General features: G+C 51.3%; 1 protein-coding gene and 1 long non-coding RNA gene across 8 annotated transcripts in view; one reads left to right on the top strand and one right to left on the bottom strand.

Moving 5' to 3' along the window:
* KAZN (kazrin, periplakin interacting protein) overlaps positions 1-21835 on the bottom strand; it is a 992786-nt gene that overhangs the window by 18247 nt on the left and 952704 nt on the right. For 5 of the 7 annotated variants that reach the window (XR_004325348.1, XM_032495235.1, XM_032495236.1 and 2 more), the window contains one exon: positions 21596-21719. Coding sequence is in view for 6 of the 7 variants with exons in the window: in XM_032495235.1 (XP_032351126.1) it covers positions 21596-21719 (124 nt within the window). In the remaining variant the exon portion in view is untranslated. Of the gene's footprint in view, positions 1-19236; positions 21720-21835 lie in introns of those variants that run through there. The other 2 variants (XM_032495240.1, XM_032495239.1) reach the window with 2 other exon arrangements.
* On the top strand, positions 7-3791 carry LOC116668262. Its single transcript, XR_004325356.1, has 3 exons — positions 7-796; positions 1998-2153; positions 3240-3791. It is a non-coding gene; the product is annotated as an uncharacterized LOC116668262 (long non-coding RNA).

Genomic DNA, 21835 nt, shown 5'->3' with positions numbered 1-21835 from the left:
AGGGGGGTGAGGGGGTGAGGGGCAGGTGGGGGCTGCAGCGGGCAGGGACTGGGCGGGCTGCACCCCCTGAGTCTGCACCCCCGGGGAGGTGCAGGAGGAGGGCAGGGATGTCTCCCCGTCCTGCATTTCTTCTTTTTGGAATCAAAATGGTTTTTACTTGTTTTGCTGCCCCTGCCCTTTGTACAAAAGCAATCTATGCCCTCTCCAAAGAAAAGAAGTTGGAAAACTTCATCCAGAAAAGAATAAATGCAAAACAGAAAGTGAAAATCACCCCAAATCCCACGCTACCCAGAGGCAGCAGCTGCTAGCATTTAGTTGAATATTCTTTGGGATACACAAATGCCCGCGCTTACAAACACAGATCCCCACGTTTGCATGGCGCGTTCCGTCTGGTAACACGCTGCTCTCATTTACACCGCGGAGCACATCCTGCCCTCTCAGCAGACATCTGTAATATCTCTTGACTGCACAGGATTCATCAAATGGATGCTCTGTGATTTACTTCGCCCGCCTACTGTTGATGGGCCTGGGTTTCCCTCATTTTTCACTGTTGTAAACAACACAGAGGCAGTCATCTTTGGGCAACTGGGTAATTCATATTTTTAGGATAAATAGAGCCTCAGTTCTACTCCTGAGAGTAGAATACACAGAAGCCTGTTTCTGGAATGGGCCTCGCAGACAAAAACGTCTATCCACCAGCATTTTCCAATCCCATCGGCTGCGTCAACACCTGGTAACACCAAGTTCAGGCGGTGAAGAGCCAATGGAGAAGGGGAAGGAATCTCTCAAAGTAGAGGTAAGTGAAAACCCAAACAGATCAGCTCTCAATACCATGAGAAATGACAAGTATTAAAAAAAAAAAGCCTGATTCGAAATGACCCTACTGATAGCGTATATTACAAATTGTTATAATGAGGTAAAAAAAAAAAAAGCTTCTCCATCAAATCGGGCACATAGTAAAACAATGGGTATGAAGAACACAAAGTTTCTTTTGGAGCTCGGAAGTGTGTGTGCGGTTATTTCTCACTTGCTATACCTTTGGGTACCATCGAAGTTCCATAATAAACATGGATACATTTACAATGGAAAAAATTGGAAAAGTCAAAAAATTAGGAAGCAGTATAAATGGCTACCGGTACAGTTTATCTGAATGAATGATGTTCCATTTGTATGTTGGAATATAGGCAATTAATTTAAAAAACCTGCCACAGGAGAATATTTTTGACATGGGAAAACGTTCATAATCTATTGCCAAATGAAAAAGCACAGTATAAGATACCTGGTACAATGCTGTCGCAGCACGTTAAAACATATATATATATATGATATATATAATGTATAATGTGTATACATATGTGTAATATATACATATATGTAACATGTCTCAAATATGTATATGTATGTAAAATACTGGATGGATAAATGTTAAAAAGTCTCTATCTCTGGAAAGGGGTGATGGGTAATTGTACGTGAATGTGGGTGTGTGAGTGTGCATTTGTGAGTGTGTGCATATTTTTTTGTTTCCCAAATTTTCTGCATTGCCTATATTATTTTTGAAATTGAAGAAAACCACAGCCTAGAAATCTTACTTTTCCAAGTTACAAAGCCCTTTCCCCCAATTCCCTTGCCTCCCTCCGTTTAAACGACTCTTTGGAGCTTGGTGACCACACGCTTCTCCCTCATCCCACCTCCAGCAAAACCTTTCTCCCCAACACCCGGGGGCCTCTCACTGCCCAGCCAGGAGCCCTACCTGGCCTGGAGGATGCCACCCCCGGTCCAGCAGGGCCCTGGGCAGAGTGACCTCACTCTGGGTGGGCAGAGATGATGCCTCCTGCCTTGGTTTTCACCTCTGAAAGTTGTCACGGTGCTGCTCCTGCCCCCAGCCTCCTCCTCTGGGCTGCACTATGGACTCAGTGACAGTGGGATGATGGGGCCTGTCTGCACTGGATGGGTAAGGGTGAGAGATTACTGCAACATTATCATATTTCCCTTCTCAGGTGGATGGAAGGTGACCCCCGCCCCAGCCTGGGAAACAGCAGAGGGCACGGCTGTGCAGGTCACAAACATGAGAACACGTGTCGCCATGGCGCCCAGGAATGTGGAGATGGCAGCTGCCTCTGCAGCCCTGCTTGGGGGCTCCAAGTTCCTGCCTGGTAAGAGAGTTAGCTGCCCAGCTAGAGTCCTTCTCCTGCTGGAGCTGGGCTCCCAAGGACGGGCTTGGCTTGCAAGGAAGCCTTTCTGTTTGGGTCCCAAAGGTGTTAACTAAAGGGCATCGTCCTTAGGCTGGAGAGATCTGAGAACCTCTGCCTTGTTACATGCTTCTGGGAAGTCCTGTCTCTGTTACATACTTCTGGGAAGATAAGAGAAGATGTGTGGCTGAAGCTGGTTACCCCAAATTCCAAGACATGTTGGAATTGTCCATTTGGACCAGCCCTGTGGGAAGAGACCTGGCTTTGGAATTGAACAGACCTTGACTTTAGGCAAATTCCTTAACTTCCTGAAGCCTCAGTTTTCCCATCTATAAAATGGGTATAATAATACTAATACTATCTACCTTCTAGATTAATACATCTATTATAAATTCTGAGTATGAAGCCATAGTATGCATTCAGTCAAGGATGGCTATTGTTGGGAATAAAGTCCCCTGGGGCTCAGGCACTTTTTGGTGACACCCGGCAGTATTTGCCTCAGTCTCCCTGCATTCCTGAAGGAAATGTGGCTTGAGTTCAGCTCAGGTGCTTAGAGAGGGGACCCAGTCCCACTTGTTGTCAAGCCTAGCTGGGCAGAAATTCCTTGTCCCACTGGACTCCGGCCTGGTCCAGGTGGGAGGGGCGGGGCTGTCTGTGAGGTCAGGGGTGGATTTGTCTGTTCAGTGTCAAGGCCACTGGGGAGGGGGTGTGTTGTTTGGCTCTGTGTCCCCCGAGTAAGGGAGATCAAGGGGCATGGGAAGGGGAAAGACAGGAGGGAGAGAGACGAAGAGAGAGGGAGAGAGAATGGAAGAGACGCTGTAAGAGCACGTCCAGGAAAGGACTAGTGCCACAGAGACAAAGACAGAAAGATCGACTGAGGAGAGGGGATGACAGAGAAGTGGACAAAGGGAAAAAGCAGACTTCCCGTGAGTGTGTATTTTCCTGAGCTCGGTGTGTCTCTGTGAATGTGTGTGGGTTATTCTGGAGCTAACAGGCCCCAGGCCTGCGAGGGGAGCTGGCTTTTTAATTCACATTATTTATGGCGTCCAGGCTCAAGGAATGCCAGAGGCCACTTTGGTTCATGTGAGCAACATTTCGGCTTCTGAGAAAAGACAGCTATTCACCAGCCCACCTCCTTCCCCGACCCCGCAGGACTGAACTCCAAGGAAAGGATGCTGCAGGAAGATGGGGTGGGGAGTGGGGGTCTGTGGGGCCATGAACCATTAATTAAAAGCAATTTCCAAAATGTAGGCATTATGGTGCCGGATATTATGTCTGGGATTCCATCAGTTCTGGCTTTTATTTCCCCTCTGTCTCAGCCTTGAGAGTGGGAATAACTCAAGTTTATAGCCAGGCAGCTCTGCGAAGGCTGCGGTGTTAGAGGGGCCGGTTGAGCCCCTGGCAAAGTCCGGAGAGGTGCCACCAAGAGGCAAACACTCCGGATCCTTCCAAACACCGGGAGGACCGTGGTGACCCTGGAAGGACAAGTTCTGCATCCTCTCTCCGACCCCGAGCACATGCACGCACCACAGAACATCAGCAATTGGTTACTGAGGTTTCCTGCAAACTGTTGGCCTAGCACAGGGGCTGGCGAACTGCAGCGTGAGGGCCAAGTCCAGCCCTCTCCCCGTTTTCCTAAATAAAATGTTGTTGGGACACCGCCATGCTCATTTGTTCACACATTGTCTAAGGCTGCTTTCCTGTTAACAGTAGGAGAGCTGAGTAGTGGTGACAGATTATCTGGTCCAAAACGCCTAAAATATTTACTCTCTGGCCTGAAAGATTATAGAAAATCCTCGACAGAAACCCTGAGGTTCCAAGATTGGCCTTGGACTCTGAGAGAGCTGGATTTACCAGCCAGAGGATGCTGGGGAGGTATTTTCAGTTTTCCCAGCCTCGCTTTCCCCATCTGTGACATGGGGTGATAACAGGTCTATGTGAGGCCTGAGGGAGACCATACATTCATGCATGCGAAGTGCTGGGCCCGGTGTCTGGCCTACAGGGGGCGCTCAGTGGCTGCGTGGGGTCCTCTGACCTCTGCAGGCTCCTGTCACTCACAGTTGAGACTGGCTCTGTCCAGTACAGAGTGGTGAGCCCACGGTGAGCAGTGCTGACAGGATAAAATACACTCTAAATTCAGCAGAAAAGACACCCTGGATTTTGATAGACTTTGTACAAAAAAAAATAAACTATCCATTCATAATTTTTATATTGATCACATACTAAAATGACAATATTTGGGGTATCCTGGGTTAAATAAAATATATATTATTCAGGCTCACTCATCACCCATTTCTTTTTACTTTTCAATGCCCCTACCAGAAAATCTAAGATCATGTATATGGTTTGCAATTTATTTTCACTGGGCAGAGAGGGTCTGGATGAAGATTTTTGTTTGTTCATTTTCTTGTTCCGGTCTCCCCCCTCTGTTGGTTTGGAAGTTAAGCCTCCTACTTCTCTGTTTTTGGTTCAGTGGTTCTGGAAGCATGGTCTCTGGGCCAAGAGGAGCAACAAAACCTGGGAACTTGTTAGAAATGAAAATTCTGGGAGTCCACGGCAGAACTGGGACAGAAACTCTGCAGGGGTGGGGCCCAGTAATCTGTGACTGAACAGGCCCCCCAGGTGATTCTGACATATGCTCAAGTTCTAGAACCTTCTTTAATAATTACTCTTGAAGTCTTACTGTGCCTGTTTATCTCAACAGAACCTCGGGTTGAGGAATACTTTAATGTCCTCTCCTAAACAGGATAATTCTTTCTATTGTCACAGTTTATTGCCATCTCGATTACCTTATACTGAGAATATTTGCTTAAAATAATTTACCTACATGTTTACCGATTTCTTTATTTCTTGTGTCCCAGACCTCACTTCTGGGATAACTTTTCTTATTCCTGAAGAACATGATTTAAAAGTTCCTCCATTAAGAGTGTTTTGGTGGTAAGCGCGTATGACTTGTGTTTACCTTAAAAAAAAAAAAGTCTATATTTCACCCTTGTTCTTAAAGAGTTTTGCTGGCTACACGGTTTTAGGTTGGCAGTTTTTTTCCTTTTTTTCGCATTTGGAAGACGTTGCTCCACTGTCTCTTTCTTCTTTTTGTTAAAGAGAAGTTGGCTCCCAGTCTGATTTTCTTTTGTTAGCTACTTGTAAGATTTTTTTTCTTTGTCTGTAGTGTTCTGCAGTTTCATTATGAAGTGGATAGTCGTGGACTTATTTTTATTTATCCTGATTGATATAAGTGCACTTCCTGTATCTGTGGGTTTATTTCTGGAATATTCTCAACCATTACCTCTTAAAATATTCCCTCTTTTCCCATTCTGTTTGCTCTCCCCTGGGGTTGGACCTTTTTTTTTTATTATTATATTTGTTATGGCAACCTGTGAGCAGTGATCTTTAATGTTACTATTGCAAAAAGATTACAACTTGCTGATGGCTCAGGTGATGGTCAGCATTTTTTTTTTGCAATAAAGTATTTTAAAATTAAGGTATGTACCCTTTTTTTTTAGTCATAATGCTATTGCACACTTGATAGAGTGTAATACAGTGTAGCATGACTATTACATGCACTGGGAAACCAAAAAACTCATCTGACTTTCTTTATTGTGGCATTCACTTCACTGCCGTGGTCTGGAACCCAACCCACCACATCTCTGAGGTCTGCTTGCAGTCTACACTGTCCAATATGAGAGCCGTTAGCCACATGTGACTATGAGCACTTCAAATATGGCTAGTGCAACTAGGAACTGAATTTTAAATTTTATTTTATGTTAATGAATTCAAATATAAGTTGACATGGCCATATGTGGCTGGTGGCTATTGTAGTGGACCAGAAAATTTTAATTTCTCAATGGTTTTCATCAACTTATCTCTCTGCATTGCATTCTGTATAACTTCCATAGACATACTGTCCATTTTTCAATTCTCTCTTCAGCTAGTCTGCTGTTTAACCCATCCTTTTAAAAAAATGTTACCAACTCTCTATATATTTAAATTTCTAAAAGTTCTATGTGGTTCTTTTTCAAGTTTGCCTGGTCTTTCTGGATAGTTGTTTGTTTAGATCTATGATTTCAGCTTAAGTTTCCTTAAATATCGCGTACATATTATCTTGTATTTGGTATTGATAACTACTGTGTCTGAAAGGGGTTGGGGGGTCCAAATTTGCCGTTTGTTTCTGCTGATTCTCCTGCATGCTGAACTCATATTTGACCTTATGGGGATCTTTGGGGTCTAAATAGCAGACACTTTCCTCCAGAGAGGGTGGACATGGCTTCTGCTGGGGCCGGGAGGAGGTAGGGAGTGGGGATGGTACCTGGGAGCAGGGACCACTTCGTTGTTGTCAGAGAGGCCCTGGGAGGAGGAGAGAGTCACAGGTTCTGATCTTTGGCTTTGCATCCTCCTCCCGCCCCCCAACAAGGTTTGCTCTCCTGTTACCAGCCCTGATGCCAGCATCTGTCCCCAGGACAGACTTAGGGTTTCGCATTTGGTCATCACTCACTGCTCCTGTCCTGGTAGCTCACAGCCTTTAGATTTTGGATGGGGTCATCGCGGGAATTTCCCTTACTTTTGATGAGACCAGCAATGTATTAAAAAGTATGTTTTATTTCAGGTTTTAGTGGTTTTATATGGGAAGGTCCTTTAGAGTCTGCCTTCCTCTGCACTGCCCCGAATGGACATCCCTCTTGCCATGTGCCCTGACTGCTCAGCACTCTCATTTTCTGCTGGCATGTCATGCGTGGGTCTGTCCACCTGCCCTGCCTGCCACCAAGGGAATCCCTAAGTCAGTGGTCAAATCTAACCAACTCTTTGTCACCCAAGCCTGGTACATGGTGATGCTTAATGCCATTAGCGGTGGTAAAAACCCAAGTTATGGGAAAGGGATGGACGATACCGTTTTGTTTTGTTCTTAATTGGAATCTGCCCAGGGGAACTCTTCTGCTCAGTACCTTTCACTGGCTCCCTGGATAAAGCCCAGGTTCCTTCCATGACAAGGCTCCGTGTGACCCAGATTTGCCAGCTTCTCAGTCTCTCACCCCTTCCCTCGACACCCTGAGCACCCCGGGCTACTGGGGAGCCCGGTGCTCCTGCCTCTCCACCTTCCTCAGCTATACCTGCTGCTCTGTCTGCCTGAAAGGTGGCCTCCTGCTGTCTTCTCTGCCTGAGCTCCTGCAAAACCTTCAGGGCTCTGTTTAAATGTCGCCTCTTCGGGGACCACTTCTCTTGTCAACTAGCGGAGGCCAGCCCCTGCCCCCCCAAACATACACACCTCCATGCCCCCCAACCCACACTCAGGCTGTCATCATGCCAGGTGCCGAGCCTGCACTTCTCAGAGCTGAAGTTAATTAACGGTTGTGTCGTTATTTGCAGAGTGTCCCTGCCTCCCACTAGATGTCAGCTCCGTGAGGACAGGAGCTGGGTCCATTCTGCTCCCTGGGTGTCTCTGGTACCGAGCAAGGGCCCAGACCAGTGGTGAGCTGGTAAATGTTTAACAACCAGCTCTTGTATTTTTAAAAAGTGTTCGGATTTGTAGCATTTGTTTGTTCCCCACTGGTGTGACTATGCCCACTGTGGCCGATTTCAGTTTCCAACATGAGGCACTGGACTTGGAGATGGGAACCAGTTCCGAGCCTGTCTGAGCTCCAGCTCCAGCTCCAGCCCGCTGCTGCCTGGAGCAGGGCGGGCTCTGTGCGTTTTAGTTAAAAGAAGGCAGGCAGGTTGGAGGTGAGGAGGGAGGGAGCAGGCCTCCCACTCCAGGCGCCCCTTCAGCCAGCCGCACCTCCTTTAGGCCACGTCAAGATGCTTGTGGTTCCTCAAATGTACACGTGATCTCACTCCTTTTTCTTTGCCTGTGGCAGGGCTTCTCGAGCTTGGCACCATTGAATGACATTTGGGAGCGGACAATTCTTGGTCACTGGGCCATCCTGTGTTTAGCAGCGTCCCTGGCCTCCACCCACTTGAGGCCAGTGAGCACGCAGCGTGGCTGCTCCTAGTGCCCCCATCCTTCCATCCCCGGCCCCTCTGTCCTCAGACCAGCCCTGCTCCGGCAGCCAACCCCGGTCAGAACTCCCTGCCCTTCGGCCGTGGCAGGGGAGCCCCTGTCAACACTTTTCAAGCCAAAAAGCTGAATTCTCATTTTTTTAAACACTGCATTCAAATGTGAAAAAGTGACATTTTATGCCCTGATAACGGCCGCTGCATTGGATGGAGATGCTTCGCTAAAACCTCAGTCACAATGCCTGCAAAATACTCTGTGCAAAGGTCAGGCCCTCGGAGCATGGGCCGCGGGGACAGCGTGGTCTAAATGGCATCAAGTCACCAACTGTGCCACCACTGGGGTGATGGCAGGACTCCGGGTGGCCACCACTAACCCCCAACACCCCGACCCCAGAGTCAGTGGGCCTTTGGAGGCCCTGAGCTAACAGCTGAGGGCACTCCCACCACCATGTGTCCCTTAAAATGCACTAACCCATGTCGTGCGCAGAGAAGTCCATCACAGCTCTGCTCTCGCCAGGGAGGGCTCCTTCCCTCCCCCTCATTTTGGGTGCTACTGCCCGGCCAGCGTCTGAGCTGTGTTCACTGTGTCTGTCCCCTGGCCCAACAGGCCCCTAGCCTCGGAGGACACCTCCCTCCAGCCACCCTTCCCGCCAGCCCGAGTATTGTCCGAGGTGTCAGGGAATTGATTTCATGGAGCTGGCAAATCTCCCAGGTGTACGCTTGGCAAGTATTTCCTAATTTTACAGCCTTCGGAGGAAGATTCTCAGAAGAGGTCCAGGGAAGGCAAACAAATGATGATCCAAAGAGAGCGACTGTCTGCTTTTTAAAAAAAATGCATCAAAACTTTCCTTTTTCCTCCTCGATGACCTGCTGCAATGCTGAATAGTACCCACATTTGGGAGGGAAGTCCTTCTTAGAGTCTAGCTTGCACCTGACATCTCCTGCCTTTTTTGCTTCCACCAGGAAAATATTCCAGCTGGCCGCTGGCCTCCGTGTGTATTCCCAGCCTCGGGCTTCTTTTCTGACCTATTTTCCTGGCCAACCTCCTTACTGGTAAGTGGGCCTGGAAGGTGGATTCTGTGAGGAGTGAAGGGAATCTTTAAACAGAGGCTATGGGCAGGAGGCATCTTCTTCACATGCCCATAAAGGGATAGTGCAAGTTCTTGGAGGCAAAGCTGGGAGTGATGGACGGTGTGGGGTCTGGGGACCCCTAATGGATCTGCAGTCTCATCTCTTCCCTTCACTGACCCTCCCAGCTCCCCTGTGGGCCTCAGGACATCTCTGCTCAGCCTGCTTCCATGAGCTGAGTGGACTGTGGTCCCTGTGATGGCCATGAGACCCCATGCATTTGCTCACTGGAACAGGGGACCACCGCTAAGTCAGATCCAGGATCCTCTGGCTTGGGCATGGCATTTGGAGGCGATGCCTCTTTTTGGATCCTCATCGAATAATGCACCTGTCCAAGCTCCCACCTCCCTCAAAAAGGCTTGCGACTGCCTCCTGGAAATTTCGGGTACCAGTGGTGAGAGACTGTACTTCCTGCCCAAAGGCCAATGTAGGAACAAGAAAGATGTTCAGGAGTAGCATTTGTATAGTTTCCTCCAAAATAAAGAGCCCTTTGGCGAAGCTCGTGCTGGGGGCCTTCCTACAACTCAGATGCCTATAGGAACCATCTCAGAGAAAACGGGTGCTCATCATGGTGGTCAGTCATGCATCCTGAACGCGATACCTGGCAGTGTCTGCAGCCAGGGCTGGGAGCCCCTCTCAAACCCATGGATATGTTTGTCAATTCCAGAGCCTTGGCACAAGGCAGAATACCCTGGGACATTTCTACCCACTTCATTAAATAAGCCTTCTCCTCCCTCTTCGATGACCTCCTTTAATTGTGACACCCCTGTTCGGCCTCCCTCCAGGACCAGAATTCTGGAAATGAGAGAAGCAAGCCTTCTTCTAACGGCTCATGGTTTTATCAACTTCACGTCTATCTGCCTAGACAGGGGTGTAGTGCAATAATGTGCTGGCCCCCAGTTCCTAGTCTTGTTTCATCACTTACTATGTCTCCTTGGGCTGCCCCTCAGAGCCTCGGTTTCCTCATCTGTAGGGTTGAGACAATAATACACACTTATGTGATTTTGGTGACGACTACATGAGGATACTTTACGTCATCTCATTGTTTACATCTGCATCCTCAGCCCTTAGCACTAGGCCTGGAGCGTAGAAAGTGGTCAGCCAATGTTTGTTGAATGACTTAATGAGTGTATGTAAAGTGTCTACACATGCCTGGCGCAGCAGGCCCTCAGTGAATGTCAGCAAGTCATACTGTACAAAGCCAATCTTCGCCCTCAGTCCTCAGTCCTCAGCCTGACCCCCTCTCCACTTCCCTGGGCCTCTGGGTTGCAGCTGTCTCCACAGTGATGACTATGCATCCTGCTGGGATTTCTGGGGAAGCATGGAGTCGCCCTTTTGTCAGGCCCATTAGCACCTGCACCTGAAGATGAAGCATCCTTCCCCCACATCCTCTCTGAGTCCCACAGAGCCGGCCAAGTCCATGAGAAGTAGTTTGGTGACTTGGCTGGGCTCTCAGGCTGCAGGTGGGCTGACCCAGTCCTGCCGGCCATGTGGGCCTCTGGGGGCCGGAGTTCCTGGGGGCTCAGTATTCCTGGGCTGACTGCAGGCTTCTGAGGACAGTCCCACCGCTGCTCCCCCAAACACCCCAAGCACTGGGGGTACTGCTCTGGGTTCAGAAATGGGTGTGGTCCTCCTGCTGCTTGGCTGTCCAGAGAGGGAAGGGCAGGAGGGCCCTGCAGTGAAGGAGGATGTGTGCTGTATTGAAACAGGCACCTATCTGGGCCCAGGGACTCTGATCAAGGGGAAAGACAAGGATGTCATGGCTGGACAAGCTCACAGAGAGAATCCAGACGGGAGAGGGCAGAGCTGGTGGCCTGGAGACATACTGGGGCCACAAAATTTCTTTTTTTCTAAAGGACACTAAAATGAAAAAAAAAAAAGGTTGCTAACATTAAAGAACTGGGGTGTATTATATGATATTTTTGGCTTCTCTTGAAAAACCAGGAGCTCTGGAAGCACTGGAGCCCAGCGAGGCTGCTTCCTTTAGATGGAGCATGTGGAACCCTGTGGCTCTGCAGCCCCCATGCACCCCCTGCGCTGACCTGGTGATATGGGCGTGTATGAGCCCGGCACAGGGCTGGCCGTGAGGACGCTCACAGAGGTGAGTCCTTGTCATCATCACCAACCACACCCTGCAGTGGGGCCCCTTAGAGCTGATCTAGAACAGCAGACAATGAATGTCACTCCAGCTCGCACGGGAGGCCTCCCCCATCAGGACAGCGAGCGCTGCCTGGTGCTGTATGATGCGTGGGTGTGGCGCACTGCATCCTCCCCTGGGAGGGAGGTGGACGCGGGTTCCCAGAGGCCCCTGTTACAGATGAGGAAAGTGGAGCTCAGAAACACCTGTTAGCTGTGTGCACGGGGCACAGCTGGGCTTCAGAGCCTGGGTTTTATCCCCCTGGTCCCACTTCCTGTCTCGAAGCCTCCCGCTGGGCTGGGACAGGCAGCTGCAATATGCTGGCCGCTTCTATCCATTTCTGATTCTGTCTTTGCAACAGCCCTGTGAGAGAGGCAGTCTTTTGTCCATTTCACAGAGGGGGAAACTGAGGCTCAAAAGGACTAGGTGGCTGGCTTAGGGTCACTCAGCTAAGTGCTGACTCTGGGACAAACCCAGAGATCGGGCTCCCCAGCCTGGGTCTTCCCTCGACACCCCTCTCTGACTGCTTGGTTGTGGTCAGTTCTACTGGGCTCAGGCTGTCACTGGAATGACTCTGTTTCCTGCGCACACATGAAAAGATGGAGGGAGCTGGGGAGTGATTCACACACCCGAGCTGCCATAGGTAACCGGGTCTGTTATTTCCAACCCTCAACTTGTAGCCAGCCCCCGGATTCCCTCCGACTTTCAGAGAGCTTCCTCCTCTGGCACCACAACTCTGGTCTCTAAAGTGACAGCTGACAGAGACGGTCTTCTCCCCTCCCTGGCCTGTGTGCCCCCCAGCCTCGGGCTCCATGCCACCCCCAGAGACATGGGCCTCCTAACCAGAAAGGAAGCTGGTGCTGGGCAGGCGTGGGGCCAATTTGGATGTGACTCCAACATCGCCAGCCTGTCCCAGGGAAGGCAATTAGGAAAGCAGCTCAGAGCTGGGGGCGTGACTGGGCAGCTGCAGCCAGAGGTCCTGGCAGGACGGCGTGCCCGTAACTCTCCCTGCCCCAGGGCCCTGTGGCAATAGGGCCCTCTGTCTACACCTGGGATGGCAGCAAAATGAGCCTCTGGGACTGGCATTTCTCAGCCAATCTGCGGGGGCCTTTCTGCCTCTGCAGATGCTGCATGGATGCAGCTTCTTGGTGAGTGAAGGAGATGCTCAGATAGACAGAGGTCCAGACCCCACTGGCCCTGCACTTGGCTCACCTTACTTCTTAAGGCACTCGGGAATCCCACGTGGGCCATGGGGACTTTCTGTGGCTAAAACAAGTCAGAAATGTGGCCGCTTAGAGATCTCCAAAGAGCCACTGACTCAGCACCTCCAGGCACGGAATAAATGGGGCTGAAGGAGCCACTCACCCCGGTACCCTCCCCAGAGTGCTCCATGGAACTAGATGAAAAGGCATGGTTCCGTGGTCACTTGAGTTTGGGAAATACAAAGTGGAGAGAAATGAAACAGTTTTCTTCACTGCAGAACTTGCCAGAAACTTGAAAAAAAGCTAATGTTTATGTTGGCGATACTATGCGTTGTTTCTAAAATGGATTGACCCAGGGCTGTGTCTTCCCCCTGGCTGACTCTTGTGGTTTGCGGCAGCTCGGGGCCCTGGCCTGGGAGTCAGCAGCCCCGGGTTCCGGAACCGGCTCAGCCACCGAGGCCCTGCCTGGCTGTGATGTGACAGGAGTGGGTGAGAGGCCACCCTAAGCCCTCTCAGCTCTAAAACTCTTGCTCTGTCTGGCCCTGTACCTGGGCCGGCCCCGGCAGCTGAACTACCCTGGGCCAGTCTTGGCATCTGCACGAAGGGGCCTGTTCTGCCTACCTCGCGGGGCTGGTGAGAGGCTGAAATGAGATAGATCATTGTTGTCACTGTCACCATTGTCATCGTCACTAACATTTACTGCTACCTGAGCTAAGCCTTTTATACTTAGTAACTCATTTGCAGCCGCCTCCGACAACATCTTACTGTCCCTAGTGTCCATGTGAGGAAACTGAGGCACTGCCTGGTTAAGTAACCCACCTGTGGTTACCAGGTGGTACATGTCAGGACTGAGGTTTGAACCCAGAGTGTTTGCCCAGAATTTATGTCTTAACCTTGACCCTAGTCTGCCTGTGAAGGGGCTTTGTAAACTGTGAAGGGCTGTGGCCTGGGAGTGGCATTGTTCAACATAGTCTCACTGGGGTTCCTCCAGGGGACATGTATGGCCCCCTGGGGGGATCTCCGGCCCTTGACTTGCAGGCTTTCAGAAGTTGGGGGGCCCGTGAGTAGCTTCCACTTTCCTGTTCTGCCAGAGTTGAAGAGGGAGGGGGCCTGTAGCACCTCCTTCCAAGGCGGAGGAGGGGTGAGAGTGAGCAGGGAAGTCTGGGGGTGTCCCTGGGGAGTAACTTTTCCACAAGGCCAGGGCGGGAGGAGGCCCCAGGCAGCCCCTGCCTCTGCTCATCCCGGAGGCCCTCGGACAGAGCTTAGACAGGACCTAAGCCATGGAGTTTACGCTGCCTTCATGTTGCAGAACTTTGACTCAAAGTCGAATCTATAAGATAAATAAACTGGAGCTTTGGGCTGAGGGGCAATCAGTGTAATGGGGGAATTGGCCTAGGACACCAGGGACTCATTAGACTCCACAGGCCACAAGTGGGTAACCACTGATCTGGTCTGTTTTAGAGGGGACCCGAGGCCCAGAGAGGGAAACTGACTTGCCCATGGTCACACAGCGAGTCCTTATCCAAGCTGGGAATGTCCAGAGCTAGGCCCAGGGCTCCTGACTGCCCTGGGCTGGGGCTGGTGGGACTTCTGGGATGGAGAAGGCTGGGCTCCTCCGCAGCAGCTCCACCCCTGACCTCTCCCCAGGGCACAACTTGGGCTGCCTTGCTCCCAGTTTAGGGCTCACCACCCGACGTCCACAGGGGCACCAGGCCAAGGCCAGCGCATCCTGCCAAGGCTGGGCAGAAGCCACAGTCAGCTGCAGGTCAGGTGAAGTCTGAGATGGTGGACATCACGCTCTGAACTTGGACTTCACGCAGGTTTGCCTCCTGCCCCCACCACTCCTGGCTGTGTGGCTCTAGGAAAATCGAGGACCCTCTCTGTGACTCTAATAGGGGCACAGCTGTGGGCTTCTGAGGCTGCCTGGGAGGCAGCAGGTACTCACACCTGCCCATGCCCTTGGTTCTCTGCCTTGCGGGCAGCCTGGGGTCTTACTTGGGTGTGGTTCCTCCCTCCCTGGGGGATCTGGAGCTGCTCCAGGAGGGTGGCCTCAACCTACTTCGTGATGGCCCCTCGGGGAAGCTTCCAAACGGCAAGTCTGCACTGAAGCCCAAGGGCAGGATGCTGCCCCCGGCCACAGCCCCACGTGACCCCCTGCAGCTGAGGCCACAGTCGGAAGCTGGTCACAGATCCCAGGGTCTCACCCCCAGACCTTCTAATTCGGTAGGTGTGGGCGAAGCCTGGGAATCTGTATCCTTAAAACTCAAGACTTGATCAGATTTGACAACTACAGATCTATGTGTGGTTCTCAAACCTCTTGTTTTCTTTTCCTCTTGCTCACTTTTTTTCTAGGATGGGATCCTCCAAATGGATTCTTGCATGGAGGAGTGAGAGCAGAGCTTCTGACAGAAGGTGGGGCTTGGGTCCTGCCTGCGCGTTCTTTCACCAGCTGTGGCCCCCTCTTGAGGGATCTCTGAGGAAACCCCAAGTTTTCCGTGGAACACAGTTTGCAACCCCCCCGATTATTCCAATTTCTTCCTCTATTGGGTGGAGAAATTGAGCTCCAAAGAGCTAGCCTACAGGGCGAGGCTAGTGAGGCTTTCTTAAGTTCTCTGAAGCTTTCTGTTGATCAGTTGTGCCTAGGGGAGAACTCAGGGGCCAGTGGCCAATCAGAGACTATGTAGCACAGTTACTGAGAACACGGACTCTGGAGCCAGGCTGCTGGAGTTGAATCCAGGTTCTGCCTCTTCCTAGCTGTGTGACTTTGGGCAAGAACTTTCCCTCTCTGTACCTTGGTTTGTTCATCTGTAAAATGGGGACAATAACAGTATTTATCTTAGACGGTTGTTGGAAGAATCATATGAGTAAATATCTGTAAAGAGTTTGAGGCACCCCTTACTGCCGGACTAGGCTGGCCCAGGGCTCTGACACACATCTCCTTATAAATGTGCCACCCTGGGGTGACCCCTGGAGCTTCTACCTCAAGAACCCAGCCTTGAGCAGCCTAATTGCTTCCCATGGTCTAAATTTCTCCATGCAAGCCATAGCAGAGAATGTCCTTATTTGAACTCAAGAAAGACAGAATGTTTTCAGAGCTGGTAGATTCTAGGGGCAACCACATCAAACCCTCACTTTTCTGAGGTGGAGAAGCCCAGATTCCCTCACAAAGCAACACTGGAAGGGAATTTGGACTCTAGGACTGTGCGCACAGCTGAGGGATGTCAGGTTCCCATAGCCCGATGCCCCAGTTTCACCCTCGGGGCTCAAGATTCACTTTTGGGCTCAAGATGTATGTCACACTTTTTTCCTACCTCTGGTTGAACTTAAATCCACTCAAATCCTGGAGAACATACGCCATGAGGCCAGAGCTTTCCAGGCTCCAAAACACACTCAGCCCACATTTCCGAGCCCACGAAGAAGGAAGGGTTATTGCACCTACTTTGTAGGTGAGGATGCTGAAGCTCACAGGTCAAACTACTCGCTTGAAATCAGATGCCAGGCCAGAGCCGGAGCGATTACCCAGGCCTGGCCTGCCCCCCTGGTGGGCTGCAAGGGTCCTCCAGATGGAACAAGGCATGCAGTTGTATAGATTCTCTTACTTTGGGTGCAATTAACTGCTACTCACGGGTAACCCATTAAGAAAGCAATCAAAGACTTCCAAACTCTGAAACTCGGAAGTGCAAAGGCACAGTTAGCCACTGTTTTCCAGGGACTGATTCAGAAGCAGGCCTGCTGCACCCTGCCTGACAACATCACAAGGCTTCCCCTGGGGACAAGCTAGGAAGTCCTGCCATTTCCAGGAAGGAAAGGTCAAGGTTTTCAGTTGCTGCTAGTCTTGCTTCTTAAAGATGAATCCTCTTGAGATAATTTTCTCGTGGATTCAGTTTGTTGGGGGTGTACAGCACAGGGCTGCGTATCTGCACATTTTTCAGTGACTGGGCTTTAAGACAGCCACGCAGTGTGGTTCAGGTATGAATCATCCACATCCCACTCCGATGCCATTGAGACGTAGACCCTCAACCGGACACTTGCGTGGTGATGTGCTATAACTTTGATAGTTAAACAACTTCTAACACGCAGTCAAGATCAAACTCCTAAGTTCTTTCTAAGTTTACAGGGCATTTCTTTTATAAAATTACGAACCTCTCCCTTTACAAGATAGTTAATGATAGGTATTCCCTCTTAATTCTTTATTAGCATCAGGTTCCTTTTCCACAGGAAAATGGGAAGAGGTAGGAAGTAGGGAAGCGTGGCCCACCTGGGTTCTGCCCCACCTGGTGGGGTCTGAGTTGAAAAAGCTTAAGAGCCGCTTGTTCGGGGCAGATGGGTGAGGGGGTCGGTGAGGGGGGAGTTGCGGATTTTAGTGAGAAGGCCCATGGATATTTTTAAGGTCCTATTGTCATAGGGCTGAGAACCTCTCATTGGCAGCTCCACTACCCCCCTGGAGTCCCCAGGAGCCCAGCAGCAGCCCAGTAACCTTCGGGCATTGGCATGGGGTGGCTCCTGGCACCCCCCGGGCTCAGCCTGTGGCCGGGAGGGGACCCTCCTGCCTCAGGGAACAGCAGCTCTGGCTCAGGGAGGGCTTCCGCAGCAGGGCGCGGGGAGGCAGGCCTCCAACAGAGATGGAGCGCGAGGGCCGGACCGCGGCTGCGTTGGCTCTGCCCTCCCCACCTCTGGGAGTGGGTGTTCGGGGCCTGGGGGTAAAAGGCTAGCAGAAATAGGCTCAGTTACAGAAGCAAGCGAATGCTAAGCTGTGCCGGGGGCTGGTGGAGGGCGAGGCGGGGGTGGGGGTGGTGAGGTTCACACCTGGCCCGACTCAAGCAGCAGAGCCGCCGCCTGCTCCGCCCCAGCCCCTTGCTTGCTCAGACAGAGGGGCGGTTCGGGGCACTTGCTCTAGATGCCCTAGGCTGGACGCCCAGGTCTAATATTTCCCGGATGATTTACTTTGCCTCGGTTTTCTCATCAATAACGTCGCCACTGCAGGGTTAACTGAGTTAATACGTGTCACGTGCGCAGCATGGACCCTGGCCCATGGTAAGTGCCTAATGTTAGATATTGTTATTACTATGATTAGGTTACGCCTGTCGGAGCCTGCCAGCACGGGTAGGAGAGCACGCAGGAGGGCCACTGAGGACAGCCACGCAGGTTGTGCACTGCACAGCTCAGCGCCATTCACACAGGAGTGCCTCCTGGAGTAACGCAGTACACAACGTGTGCAGCTGTCCACTGGCCCCAGAGGCCCCGGGCAGCCCTACTCCAATTTCCTGACTAATCATGCCACTCGCAGTTGGACCACTGGGGGCAAGGGGTAGAGAAGATTAACAAAGGAGGTCATGTGGCTTTTGAGTTAAGCTCTGTGGATTTGAATGTGTGGCCCGGCCCTTGAGAAGGCCACAGGATTGCAGGATGATAGTGAGAATCTGGTCAGCTTCCCCATCTGTTCAGCGGAGTGGATGGCAAAGAGGCTTTCTCCTTGTATGCCAGCTCTGACTGGCAGTGACTGGCTGAGGCTTTGTAAAGTGAAGAAACTAGAGGCCACTTTGGACTGGGTGGGAAGGGCTCTTTGATTGATTAGTGATGTCTGCACGAGGCCAGGGAGAGGAGAGCTGCGGCATGTGTGTTTGGGCCATTTGCCCTCCTCCGATTAGCCCAGTGGTTCTCAGTCCTGGCTGCACCAGGGAGGGTTTAACAACACTCTGATTCAGGGATGTAGTACCTGGCATCGGTAATTTTTTTTTTTTTTTTGAAAGCTCTGCAGGTGATTCTAATGTGTGGCCAGGTTGAGAGCAGCTGGGGTAGCCGTCCTGAGCTCTGTTAACTTCTCAGCATGCTCTACACGTCATGGTGCTTTAAGCTTTCTTCTACCAGAAATGAAAGGGGAGTTAAAAGGCCAGTCTTCCATCAGTCTTACTGCTGGAGAGGATTTGTTGTTAAGCTGGGAGACAGAGGTTGAAGGCATTGGCTGCGGTCATGGACTGGGGTATCCAGGTGGCCTCTTCTCAGGCCATACTGCAGAGTCACTAGGGGAGGCCTGGGCTTTGCATCTGGGGGGGGGGGAGTCTCACAGGGCTTGGAAAAGCCTGGCCCATGCTGGCTTCATCAGGGAAGCCTTGTGGCTCCTTTAATCTCTCTGTCTCAAGCTCCTCTCAGTCCCCAGGGAAGGTGGGAAGTCAGGGCAATGCAGAGGCCCACTGAGGTCTGCAAGAAGTAACATGCCCCAAACCCACAGGGCCCCCCTGGACCTCTGGAAGGAGTGCCTGGGGGAGAAGGAAGCGGATGAAAGCTGACTGGGGCCACTGGGCTGGAGAACACAGGGCTAGGGCACCAGGTTCGGAGGTGGTGCATTAGGACCACGGGCAGCCCTGGATGCTGACAGCTCCTCCAAATTACAGAGAGGGTGGCAAAGATGAGATGTTTCTGGGAAGCCACCCTGGCCTCAGCCCCTCCAGGGGCCCAGAGTCCAGCCAGCTTTCCTCGGCCCCTCCCATCACTCCCTCAGGACCCAGCCCTAGACCTCCAAGTAGCAGGACATGCCAGGCTTTGCCTCCCACCCGGAGTAAGATAGAAGCAGTCAAATAACATAAGAGTTCGATCATATTTTAAAATAAGCTTTATTTAGATTTTTTTTTTTTATATTTTATGTTTGCATCCATGCCTTCGAGAAACCTTTCCCCCAGGAAAGGTTATTTTCATCTAATGTTACCCATAACTCATTCGCTATTTGACGTAGTTCTCTTAAATAAATCATCCTCAGTAACTCTTAGAATTATCTCCTAATTTACAAAAAACTGAAATGAAAAGGAACTACTAAATCATTACCAGGAGGGGTTGCAATCTTATTTTCTCATAGGTAAAGGGCAAACAAAAATCAACCAAAAGAAAAAAAAGTCATGGGGGAGAAACGTATTTCCTAAAATATCTCTCTGTTGAGAAGGAGGCCAGCTCTGGCGATTTCCCTCAGCCAGCGGAGGCCAGAAAGTTCCTTATTAGGTACCCCGCCTACTCCTTCCTGACCTCCCCACCCCCGATCAGGTCCGAAGGAAAGGGAGCAGCCAACTGGGGCTTTTCTGTTTGTTTTAGAGACTTTGGACAAATCCTACCCCTTCTGATAAGACACGCTCCAGCATTTAAAAATCTTGTTTCTTGGTAAGAGCTGAAAATGTTACTGTTAGCAGAAAGCGCAACTACTGTTGTTTAGAGGGTGTGTGAACTGAGCTGTTAGTAGTTAAGGTGGAGCAGTGGGGGAGTCACAGGTCAAGAGAAAAGGGAAGGCTAGTTTTAGGCCTCGGGAGCCCTGGTGGAGCAGCCCACGTGTTCTCCATCACCCGGGGCTGCAGTGCACTCGTTCCTTTGCTGGTGAAGTCTCACTGGGGCCAGCGTTGCTCCCCAAATAGGCAGATGTTCCTGCCAGCCCTTCTCTCCTGGGGGGAGCTGGCTCAGGCTGCTGTGACACGTTGGAGGACAGGGCCTGAGGAATCCTGATAGATTCTGTGACGTGTGGCTGGAGGAACCCACCAGAAAAGGGAAGGCAGAGGTGCTGGACACTGTGTCCCCAGCAGCCCTCCCCTTGAGACGTGGGCCTCCCCCGGGACACCTGCCTGGCCAACGTGCAGAATCAACCAAGGATGAGAGACAGCTTCAGGGAGTCCACATGCCACTCCGGGGCCCTCATGGAACCAACTCAGGCCGAGGGTCCCTGTGGTCGTACCCTGAGGTCATGCAGTTGGCTGTCTCGCCCTATACCCAGCTTCTCTCGAAAGACAGATCCAAGAGGAAGTGACCATGACAGTAGGCACTCTGCTCACTGAGGTCGGTGCTCTGTATTTCAGATAAATAAATATGTCTAGAAAGGCCTGGAGAGAGCTATAGTTGGGAAGAAAGGCAGAGCGCACTTCCATGCAGGGGCGGGAGAAGGGGGCAGAGAGGAGAAAGAACGGAAAAAAGCAAGCTTCGAAATCCAATGGTCCCTGGGTCCTGGCCACCCTAAACTCTACCTTGCACAGTTTGGCAGCAGCATGATCAAAGACTAGAGAAGTCAGCAGAGACACCCGCCTCCCACCCGCCCCGTGGAAAAATATACATTCCAATATTTATGTAATAATTTAGTTAGAATAAGTCTTCTGCATTTGTGCAAATAAATTAAACGGAACAATTTTCTTTTCCCCGTAAATAAAGAAACAGCAACGCAATTTAGAAACTGGCCGGCCGTTAAAAAAGAGCCCATTTGGCCCCTGACAAACCCAGCCAAGATAGGGCCCCTTGGCCAGGCTCGCGAGTCTTTGCGAAGAGTGGACCTTACCCTGATGACGATGGCGTTTTGTGGTTAAAGTAACTTGGGCGCGCCCCGAGAACAGGGTCTGGTCCCACACGTTCACACTGGGAGTGGGGTGGGAGGGGGAACATCAAAAACAGACCACATCCTCGGGGAGACGGGCTCCAGAAGTAGCAGTTCGGACGAGGGACATTTACAAGCACGGAGTGCACAATAGTTTTGTTATTTACAAATACACAGCAGTCCTTCAAGTTTTCAAGTTTCATAAAAAGGAGTTGGAGGGGAAGGGACAAAAGAAACAACCCAAAGAACCAAACAAAAAGGAAAAAAAAAACATGGAAAGAAACAAAAACAAAACCCAGATTAACAACACAACTATATCGCTCCAAAGACAACAGAGAATTGACAGGGTCACACACGTTTGTAGTATGTACAGCAATTACAGAGGTGGCGACGCGGGGGCGGGGCCCACGTGGGCGGGGCGCGGCCACACCCGCGCCCACGTGCGCAAGAGCTCGCGCGCACGCGCACGCGCACACGCACCGCCACGCACGCCCAGACGCGCACCCCACGCTCGCACGCACGTCCACACGCACAGACACGCCCGCCGGGCAGCAGGCGAAGGGAGGCGGGTATCACCAGTCCGCGTCCTCCTCTATGTAATAATCAGGGGCGGTACCATCAAAGAGGCCGGGGTCGAGGGACTTCCGCTGCTTCCCTCTGGCGAAGACGCGCGAGATGGAGCCGAATCCCATCTTCTCTTTCTTCTTTTTCCGTTTTTGGTCTTCAAGATCCTCTAGTGACTGAGGAGTCAGGGCCAGATTGCAGAGGGAGAGGGGAGAAGAACAAAGGCGAGCTGAGCTGGGGCTGAGACAGGCAGGGGTGGGGGATGGCCGGTGGGGGAGGGATGGGGCGGGGT

The sequence above is a fragment of the Camelus ferus genome, chromosome 13 (genome assembly GCF_009834535.1).
Source record: "Camelus ferus isolate YT-003-E chromosome 13, BCGSAC_Cfer_1.0, whole genome shotgun sequence".
NCBI classification, from domain to species: domain Eukaryota; kingdom Metazoa; phylum Chordata; class Mammalia; order Artiodactyla; family Camelidae; genus Camelus; species Camelus ferus.
This window is presented reverse-complemented; position numbering and strand designations above follow the sequence as displayed.